The following is a 10,666-nucleotide window of genomic DNA, read 5'->3' as shown; positions in this document are numbered from 1 at the left end:
TAATAATAATAATAATAATGTGTCATTTTAATTAAAAAAATAATAAAAAGATTTAGCATGTGCAAATCCAAGTACCATTATTATATAATCCTTATTATTTAAACTATTTAAATACACAATAACATACATACAGCACGTAGATCAATGGTTGAAATGCTATTTATACACTGAAACACCCCATGAATAAAAATAGACATTTATTCTTATTCAATTCATTTTAATAGGAAAAAAATGCTTGTTGGTGATTTTTTTAAAATTAAAATTACATTGATATTTTTGTCATGCAACAAATACAGGTATAAAATAAGTCTAAAATAAAAAGCAATCATGTAAAAACTGTAGTCAACCTAAATAGTTGAAATATAACACAACATAACCAGATTTCACAAAAATCGACACAAAGACACGTATGAACAGATATTTACTGCTTTAATGTGCTCAGATTAGACATGTTCTTATAAACAGAAAAAAAGCTGGTACCCATCATACATTCATTAGAAAAATACATTTTTGAAGGATTGGAAAGCTTTATCCAAAATGAATTGTGCTGGATGCACTCCATGCACCTTTCTTAGACGGCATCTAGTTTTTCCCTGTATTCTCTTTGAAGTTGTTCAAAAGCCAAGACAACCGGGTCATTTTCATCTTTACACATTTCTCTCAAGGAAACACTGCAAAAAATAAAATAAAGTCATTAAAATGCACCTATTGTATTCTAATTTTTAACACATTTCTGTCCGTTTCAAAAAGTAAAAGCAAAACATTTCATGAAATAGTATAACATACTTGTGATTGGGCAAACTATCAGAAGACAAAAAAAAAAAACAGATATGTAATCAGTAGTTCTTTTAAGGGTCTTCACCAGGCGGTCACTTCTATAGTTTTATAGTTGAGAGGAGGGTAATAGTAAACTAATGGAGAAAGTTGTGGTGGACAACAATTAAACATACAAATACATCTAGGAGGAAAAAAGGGGTTGAACATAATCATTTGTCTGAGTATTATTAAAAAATAATAAAAATAAATTCAAAACTAGAATTTAGCATAAGTAAACAGCAGAACCCATATACACATTCCTTTTATTCCTCTTACAGACCAGTTGCCAAGTTGCACAATAAGAATAGGTATTCACAAAACAACTAGAAAAACTAAATTAAGGCAGCCTACCAGGCTAAGCACAGAGTTAAGTCACTTATATCCTGTGTCCTGACTACGGACAGAAATGTGATTGCGTCTTCTCCCTGAGTAGACAGCATCTTTTTGGGAAGTAAAAAAACTGTTTGGCCAGAGCCCACTCCCATGCTCTGATTCTGTGACTATCTGAAACTGCAGTGCTTCTCATTTGGTTGGGCATATCTCCTCTTTTTAATGCAGGAGAGGGTGCAAAGAAATTAAGATGAATAGCTCTGCTGCTTTAGTTGGTCACTGATCTAACTGCACTATAAAATTTGTGATGCAAAAAGAAATAGGATATGCTTTCCAAAATAGTTTTTACAATTTTGCAGACCATAAAATGTTTCCATAATCTTGTAAAAGAACAGAGAAAATCCAAAAGTGACAAAATGTTTACATGAAAATATTTGTGACACAATACACTGTAGACTGAGTATTGCATACCCAATTTGTGTGATAGTTTTTTTGTTCAAGACATTCAACATTTTCAACGTAACTACAAATGCACATAATTTTACTTAAATGTGATATGTGCTCCATAGAATCACAACAAATCCATGAAAATATAGGACTGATATAGTCAAATGACAGTTGTGTTAAAAAAAAAACAAAAACTGAAATAATTAACTGAATAGATTTTGTCAAGGAATGGGTCACCAACATTCCAGATCACACACAGTGGAGCTCTACAATGCCCGGCAAAGGTGGAGATTGTGAGTAACACTTTAGGTTATACAGATTATCTGCGGTAGTCAATCAATGTTAGGATGTCTGCCAGAAGGCTAAGCTGTACGACAAGGGTCTCATTTATATAATGACAGGCTGTGATAACGCGACCTGGTGTCTGAATGTGAATGCACATATAAATAGAATAGAATAGCCTACATAGCAAGAAAAAGATGAAGAAAAAAATAATGAAGAATTATACTCTGTACTATACCTCAATCTGACATTCATGTAAGTAAATTGGTTTTATTAGTGTTAATAAATAATTAAATATACAAAAAAGGCGGAAAAATAAATATAAGGTATAAACACTTAAAACAATGACATTTAAATAAAAGCAGGGAGAAGAAAAGGACAATTGACCTTTATCAAATCTTTATATTTTGGATTTATTTGGTGGACCTTTCGAGTAACCGCTCAACCTTCTATGTATTGTTTTTATTGAAAATGACCACTGCAACTAAAAATTTAATAATTGTATTTATTCATCATGTTATACCCACCTTATAGCAGAAATAGAAAGTGTAAAATCTTTTAATTTGTAGTAGGCATCACCTTCATTAAACCTACAGCAAGAAATAAACAATACATAATTAGTTTCTCCTGAATCATTGTCAGCACCACCTTTCCCTGTCTATCTGTCTGCCTGCCTGTCTGTGTGCCTGCCTGTCTGTGTGCCTGTCTGTCTGCCTGTACATCTCTATATCTCTCACTTCCGCTCTCTCATAAACAGAGCAAACCATGAACCCTGGATGCCCTGAATCAGCCTGTAGGCAACATAAGTGTTGGATATGCACTGCTGCTGCACCTGGACCCACACACTAAAGGAGTCCATCTGGCAGGGGCTGCTCGAATGCTGTGGTCCCTGCAAGAATGGGAGAATTGTTAGAGCCCCAGCTGTGGGAGTTGTACAGATGGGGATCTACTTTTTGGCTACCCTTGCGATAGTAGGAGCCCAAAAAAATCTTCCACCAAGGCCCTTTCTAAATTAGTTCTACCACTGTAATTTAATGCAGAAAGAAATGTTTGATTGCAGGGTTAATTTCTGTGTTTTATATGCAACTGTATTGCATATTCTTGTTACAATGCAGGCACCCACTACATGTTTGTAGAGATTCATTTTCCATTGTATCTTTTGCCACTGCCATCTCACGTCCCACCTCCATAATGTCCATTTATTGTAATTTGCCAACCAACGTATTCCCCCCCACACTCAATACAATTACATTTCTTGTTTCTCAAGCATGATAATCTGTTGATAATCTGCTTAACCCCTTAAGGACCAAATTTCTGGAATAAAAGGGAATCATGACATGTCACACATGTCATGTGTCCTTAAGGGGTTAATAATATTTTTGCAGCCCTCCTCAATTTTTTTGTTTTACAATTTGGGGGAGTGTTGTGTGTTTGTCTCCTAATCCCTCTTACTCTATTGAGTCTCTCCCCAAGTCCCCTTACCTCTTGTGTGTATATTACTCCCTACACCTTTCTGCATCTCTTAATCCCTCTCGTCCCCCTTGTGTGCCTCTTAACTCCTCTCTCAGCCCTTCATCAATGGGAAACTGAAATTCCCCCCATAGCTTCTTAACTAACAGCGAAATAAATCAATAAGTTCTTTCCTTCGAGAATAATGGGAATTGAAAGTGACTGTTTTTTAATAAGCAGATGCCTGTAACTCTGTCACTGTTTCTGAAATTGACCATCAAACATCTACTACTTGCTAAAAGTAGTGACAGGTATTTTAGCAAGTAATGGCTGGCGGGTATAAAGTAATGACAGATATGGAGATACGCCAGTTCCACACCTGCCTTGGACAGGCGTAGAATATTTGGCGTAAATGTACTGAGTTTCCACATGTAATGTTTCTTAGTCTATGTAATAAATACCATTTGCTTATGCTATTTCTTTATTTTTCAGTTAATCAGTCAACTACGAGTCGCTTACCACTATTGTCTTCATGCTAGATAAAAAAAAATAATTACAGCACTGTATTGCAATGTTATTGGGACACTTAGGAAATGAAACATACCCATTGTCTTTTACAATTGCTATCAGGGAACCATGCTTGAAGAAATCTAGTGCATAGGCATTGAGGAACATTTTTCTCCCAGAACCATCTGTTTTCTCCAGATTTAGTATTGGAATGTACTTGTCAGGAATTTGAGCGGTTTGCAACATAAGCTGTAGGAATACATTTTAATATCACATAATATTCACAAAACACAGCAAGAGTTCAAATGCATTATGAAACTATTTTAATCATACTTATTTGTAATTCATTACATTTTGCAACAAGATTCATCCCCATATATTGCTAGTGTTAGGGTTATTTCCATATATGCAGAGGAGATTAGGCTGACATATCTGCTTAAGTAAATAAGAGATAACTGCGCTACTCTTCAGTTGATTTGGTAAAATTCTGATAATCTCAGCCAATCTTGAGATCATCAGGATTTTATCGAATCAACTGAAGAGTAACACGGTTATCTCTTTTATTAGAAAGTATTGGAAAGCATTGGGAGACCATTGTGCATGTGCGGCAAAATGCTGCTTCAATCAGCATCTCCTCATAGAGATGCATTGAGTCAATGCATTCCTATGGGGAACATTCAGTATCTTCATGCACATTGTGGAGATACTGAACTCCACTGCTGCCCACTGTGCAGCATTGGGCTAAGGAGCACCTCTAATGGCCATATGAATGTCTTCCACTACAGATGTTGTTAAGCAGCAATGCCTCTGAAATGACAGGGTTTACATTAAGAAGTCTGAAGGGACAGACTGTAGACACCAGAACCACATTAAACTGTAATGGTTCTGGTGACTAAAGTGTCCTTTTAAGCTAAGCCTAGCAGTGAAGGGCTAGACAGAGAGTTTCCAGCTCTACACAGGCTGGGTCGAGGTTAAGGCTGGGATCAGAGCCTTGTGGACCCCAGGTAAGAATCTAACTTCATAAAAATGCAAACAATGTAACTGGAATATCTGTATGTGTGCTTAATATCCATAATCAATAATACAATTTTTGTTAAATTGTACTATACAGGGGTTTGCAGGATAAAATAGCACCCAAAAGATAATCTGTACTGGTTTGATTGACTGATTGACTTTGCACTTTCCTTCCTAGCATCCCCTTCCTGGTTGTTAGATTGCAGGAGTAAAGCCTCAAACTCACCCTTACATGCTTTGTGCAAGAAGGGGAGAATCACCTGATAATTCAAGTAATCTTGCAGACATGAATAGGAACATAAGTAAGGAGAGAAAAACAAGTAGCAAGAGAGGTGAGAACGGATAACAGCCCAATTAGCCTGCCCTTTGGTGGGTCCCCCCGCTTGAGCTGTTGTCCATTCTCAGCACCATCTTGCCAATTGTTTTTGCTCTCCTTAAGTTCAAAGGGTAATCCAGACATGGACCCCTTGCTCACAGTGCCTAGACTGATATTGGCTATACCTAGCTGATGATGCCTAACAAGGTTGAAATGATCGTCTGGGGTTGCTGTATCTCTTGGGCAGAGAGCCGGACTGTATTTTGGATCTGTTCTGCCCTTTTGGTCAGCTTGAGAACTGAGCGGGGACCTATCGAAGGGCAGGCTAATTGAGCTGTTGTCGGTTCCCAGCACTCTCTTGCGACTTGTATTTTGCTCTCCAGGAACATAATTAAGCTATACTAGAATAATGTATTTATAAAGCTAGAATAAGATGGGCTATAGCATACTATTAAATACAGTTCAATAGGAACAAATACAGTGCAATCATTTAAAACAGATAAGCTTACTATATTACTAGTCACCCATTATTACAATTTAAATGTATTCTAAGCTCCATAAGGGTTCAAAATACAAGTCTTGATCATTTTCATAAACATCTGTTACTTTAAAACGATCACACTTTTATTGAATTGTCAAAATCAGGTTTGCAAATAACAGCCACTTGCATTGTGGATATCTGGCAATGTTTTGTGCACAATACAGTTCAAAAACAGCTAGGGGTTTTGTATTGAATACCCATGCTCTAAACATAAACAAATATACTTACACTGTTGGCATTTTCCATGGCAATCAAATCATGATTACTTTTTCCGGACAGGCACGCAAAGGGAGAGATTCCATTTCTTTCTACACTGCTATCAATCAAGTGATCGAGCAGGTGGGAATCTTTACACTCTTGACCTGAGAAGTCTGAAGCATATATTACACACAAATTAAACAAATTAATATTATATTGACACATTATCATTGTATCACACCATGTTAGCACTTCTGAAATATCACTGTCATTCTGTCAAAACTGAACAGCACTGAGATAGACCAAGTTAACACGCTTAAGCACTCTAAGCCAATCACAGCTGCTCATCTGGAAAGAAATAACATTTTAAAATGAATACTAAAAGTTCATTGTTAAATTCTGCATTATCCATGAGGCAAAGTTGATGGCAGTCTCTAGGCACATGGAAGTGCCCAGTCAATTCATTCCTAAACAGGGGCATTCCGAATATTGCTTTTAGTCCCACTTTTAGAAATTCAATAGGCCTATTTGTAGAATCATAAAATGGTGACAAACCGGATTTGACTTACTGATTTGGGAAAGGGGAAGCTGATATTCCTTTGTCATGTCAGCCAGTTTTGCTGCTGCTAGAAGACAGGATCCAAATACTTCTGCAACTTTCATATTGCGCTCTGCGAGGGCTAAAGAAAATGTGTCTGGGAGGTTGTCAAGGAACACCTGTAACAATATGAACAATACTGGGTGAGTAACCTAAATACATAGATGTTTTAGACCAAATATTCACATGTTTATATACTGTATATACTTGAGTATAAATCGAGTTTTTCAGCACATTTTTTGTGCTGAAAAACCCCAACTCGACTTATACTCGAGTCAATGTCTGTATTATGGCAATTTACATTGCCATAATACAGACAATGGGGCTGTGTAGGAGGGGGGCTGGCAGAAAGCGTTTACTTACCTCTCCTGCAGCTCCTGTCAGCTCCCTTCTCCTCCGCGCCGGTCCGGTCAGATCCCCTGTCAGCTCCCAGTGTAAGTCTCGCGAGAGCCGCGGAGTCATAGCGCGGCTCTCGCGAGACTTACACTGGGACTTGCAGAGGGAGCTGACCGGACGGGCGCGGAGGAGAAGGGAGTTGACAGGAGCTGCAGGAGAGGTAAGTAAGAGCTCTCTGCCAGCCCCCCTCCACTGAACTGCCAATGCCACTGGACCACCAGGGAGTGAGAGCCCCCCTCCCTGCCATTTATCAAGCAGAGAGGGGGGACGAAAAAAATAATAATATATAAATAATAATAAAATAAAAAAGAATAAAATAAAAAAGAATTTAACAAAAATAAAATAAAATAATAATTAAAAAATAATAATAAAAATGCCCACCCCCCACCAAGGCTCTGCAACACACTCAGACTGCACTCATACACACACACTGCCCTCATACACACACACTGCATTCATACACACACACACTGCATTCATTATATATACACACTGTAAATAAATATTCAATTAATATAATTTTTTTAGGATCTAATTTTATTTAGAAATTTACCAGTAGCTGCTGCATTTCCCACCCTAGTCTTATACTCGAGTCAATAAGTTCTCCCAGTTTTTTGGGGTGAAATTAGGGGCCTCAGCTTATATTCGGGTCGGCTTATACTCGAGTATATACGGTAATCATATCTAGATGCATAGAAAAATAAGGTGCAATGCATAACAGGCTCTTTTCCCTCATGTTTTATTAGTCAATGATCCCTGTTGGTTGTCCAGTCACAATGATGGATGAAGTGAGCCACAGCTCAGGAAAAAACGTGAATGTTTTATACAAAGATATCATACCGCACTTACTCAAGTATTACCACATAATAACTTGTTGGACACACATTTTTTTTTGGTTTTCATTGCAGAGAAAAAATGGCAACAAATTCTAGCACTGAAGATATGCTTAAATACAGCGTGATCGCAATAACATTAGTGTCTATAAGTGCCGCTGCTCATCCAGTAATCCTAATTTGATACAAGAAATTTTAAACAAAAGTTTATGCATACAGATATTACACAAACCTGGATAAAAAAAACTCTACTTATCTGTTGTATAATTTATTCAGTAAATTTTATCAGGAATAACTTATACAATCTTGAAAAAATTGTATTGTGTGGAGTTGCTCTAAATTTGATTTTAATGACTCTATATTCTGCATTGAATTTGTTCCCAAAGTTTGGGATAAAATTACGTCCTTCAAAAATGTCCTGAAGGAGTTATGTGATGTCAAGTGGTTTCTCGGCTTAAAGGGCCACTCCAATCAGCATAACAACTTCATCTAACAAGTTGTTATGGCGCAAAGAAGCCCTTGGGCGCATTCAAGAATAGTATAACCCGATACGTTGTCATAAGTGCCGAATGTCTTCCACTATAGATGTTTTTAAGCAGCAATGCCTCTGACATGGTAGTGTTTACATAAAAAAGTCTGAAGGGACAGACTGTAGACACCAGAACCACTACATTAAGCTGTAGTGGTTCTGGTGACTAAAGTGTCCTTTTAAGCTAAGCCTAGCAGTGAAGGGTCCCCTAGGCAGAACCTTGTTTCTAAATATGAGTTACAGGAAGCGCAGAGAGTCACAGGGAAGTGGTGCCAATGATTGGCTAGAGCAATCAGCTGATGTTCTAAGCCAATCGGTAGTTCTCCATTGATAAAAAAAAAAAAAGGGGGTATGTACCTTCCTCTATACAGGCTATTTCTCCATACAGAATCTCTCCATATCTTTCAACTTTCAAGGTTAATGCTAGTGGACTCTCCTCTTCAGTTCATTCCACAAGTTTTCTATAGGGTTTAAATCAGGGAACTGGGATAGCCATGGCAGGACCTTAATTGTGTGGTCAGTAAACTATTTTTGTGTTGATTTTTATGTATATTTTGGATCATTGTCCTTCTGGAAGATTCATCCACGGCCGATTTTAAGCTTTCTGGCAGAGGCAGTTAGGTGTTCATTAATATCTGTTGATATTTGGCAGAGTCATTTTCAACAACCTTTTGCTGCACATCAAAGCTATATTTCTTGATCTTACCCACAGTGATGAATGACCACGGGAATTTGGTCTGTGTTACATCATATTTATACCCCTGTGAAACAAAGTTATGGTTGAACAATTTCCTGTTCCTAGTTACCCAGGTGTACTGAAATTTATCAACATGAATATACTTCAAATATATTTTTCGCATATTTATTCATAGGGGTGTCAATAATTGTGCCACACATAATCAAAGATTATTTTTGGGGGGATATGCCTGTGTTGTTTTTGCAATTGTTTATATCCATGAAAGCTCAGATGACAAAATTTAAAACAATAAAGACACATTTCATAGTCTTCTTTGCTTATATATATAGTGGAGGCACTGCATATATTATTAATTCAGTATTTTATAATAAAATAATAATAGTGATAATAAGTAATAAACAAACACCAGGTTGAAGAAATAGTCCAATGTATACTCTGGCCCGAGGTTTGGGAATTCATGGGTCAACTTAGAAACAATATATATATATATATATATATATATTTGAGAATTTGCAAAAATTACACCTGCACAAACTAAAATTATTTTTAACATAGAAAAAAAAATCATAATTTCTTCAAATGTGTTGTGCTCCTAAAGCCAGGGCTGCCAGATTTTTATTTTATTTAGGGATGCCTTCATAAAAAATGCAGCTTCAGGGCTGTATTGGAAAAACTACAACCTTGAAGTATGTATTCAGATATGTATGTCACAAAATCAACTGATAATTACAGTAATACTAAACTGATCAAAGTGAAAATATATATTTTTTTCTTTAGGGTGGAAAGAACATGAACAATCTGTTCTCTCCATGACAAACATCACAGTGCTGAGATGGAGAAACAATGAGAACATTACTCAATGATAGGTCAGTAACTAATTGGTTGCTAACTAGCTATGAAAGTAGGGTAATGCTTTCATATGATGGGAAAAAAATATGTGTATATTCTGTCGGCAATTGGAACAGAGCATGTAGCAGCTTTTCTACTCTGGCAGTTAACCTGCAGTTTTAGAAATTGTTGGCAAGGAATTTTTTTTTATACATATTGTGACAAACTGCTTGGTACCCCAACTGGGTACCTCCGTCATGCTTGCTTTCTAGCTCTCCACCGGGACACCAGTAGTGCTTTAGCCCCTAGCTGCCTGAGCTTGGCTGGGGTCTCTTGATAGCTTTCCGCTAGGAACAGGGTCCTGGGTACATCTCCAAGTGATTAAGCTCCTGCAGAGAGTATGGTTGTATAGCCGGTTCACCCAAACAATAGCCTAGACTCAGTGAAGGGTGAAAATGAACTGGTTTATTGAGGCAATGCACACATAATTTATACACAGCTGCCAGCATGGAGTCTTCATTGTATTCAGTATAAGCCCCTCCCAGAGATCTCTGTGCCTGGGAGATAATTGAGTTAAAGACTGGCAAGCTAATTATCTCCCAGGAACAGAGAGCCAAACACAAAAACATTTAAGTACCCCAAAACATCATAAAAACATACAATAACCTCAGAAGTTCTAAAGCTCTAACTAGCCCTGATCTGAGCACCGAAGTTGTCCAAATAGCACTCAGATCAGTGTAGGGGAAACGCCACTGGGGCAAAGTTCTGACCGGCCGCACACGTGGTCCTAGCCCAAAATAGTTCCAGAGCGTTTGGTGCTTTTGCTGGTCAAATTTTGAGAGGAGCATTTGTTCCCCTCAATCTCAGGCACCTTTACTCCAAAAA

At 37.4% G+C, this 10,666-nt stretch overlaps 1 protein-coding gene across 2 annotated transcripts in view; it reads right to left on the bottom strand.

The window, feature by feature from the left end:
- Window positions 1–249: 249 nt before the first annotated feature.
- The window catches only part of LOC134614422 (probable ATP-dependent RNA helicase DDX60), a 118,941-nt gene continuing 108,524 nt past the window's right edge, over window positions 250–10,666 (bottom strand). The window contains exons 35-39 of one of the 2 annotated variants that reach the window (XM_063458190.1): window positions 6,470–6,617; window positions 5,931–6,073; window positions 3,929–4,080; window positions 2,403–2,465; window positions 250–671 (exon numbers count right to left, since the gene is read on the bottom strand). In XM_063458190.1, coding sequence (XP_063314260.1) covers window positions 572–671; window positions 2,403–2,465; window positions 3,929–4,080; window positions 5,931–6,073; window positions 6,470–6,617 — 606 coding nt within the window. In that variant the 3' untranslated portion in view covers window positions 250–571. The remainder of the gene's footprint in view (window positions 672–2,402; window positions 2,466–3,928; window positions 4,081–5,930; window positions 6,074–6,469; window positions 6,618–10,666) is intronic. The other variant, XM_063458189.1, reaches the window with a different exon arrangement.

This window comes from Pelobates fuscus, chromosome 6 (genome assembly GCF_036172605.1).
Source record: "Pelobates fuscus isolate aPelFus1 chromosome 6, aPelFus1.pri, whole genome shotgun sequence".
Taxonomy (NCBI): domain Eukaryota; kingdom Metazoa; phylum Chordata; class Amphibia; order Anura; family Pelobatidae; genus Pelobates; species Pelobates fuscus.
This window is presented reverse-complemented; position numbering and strand designations above follow the sequence as displayed.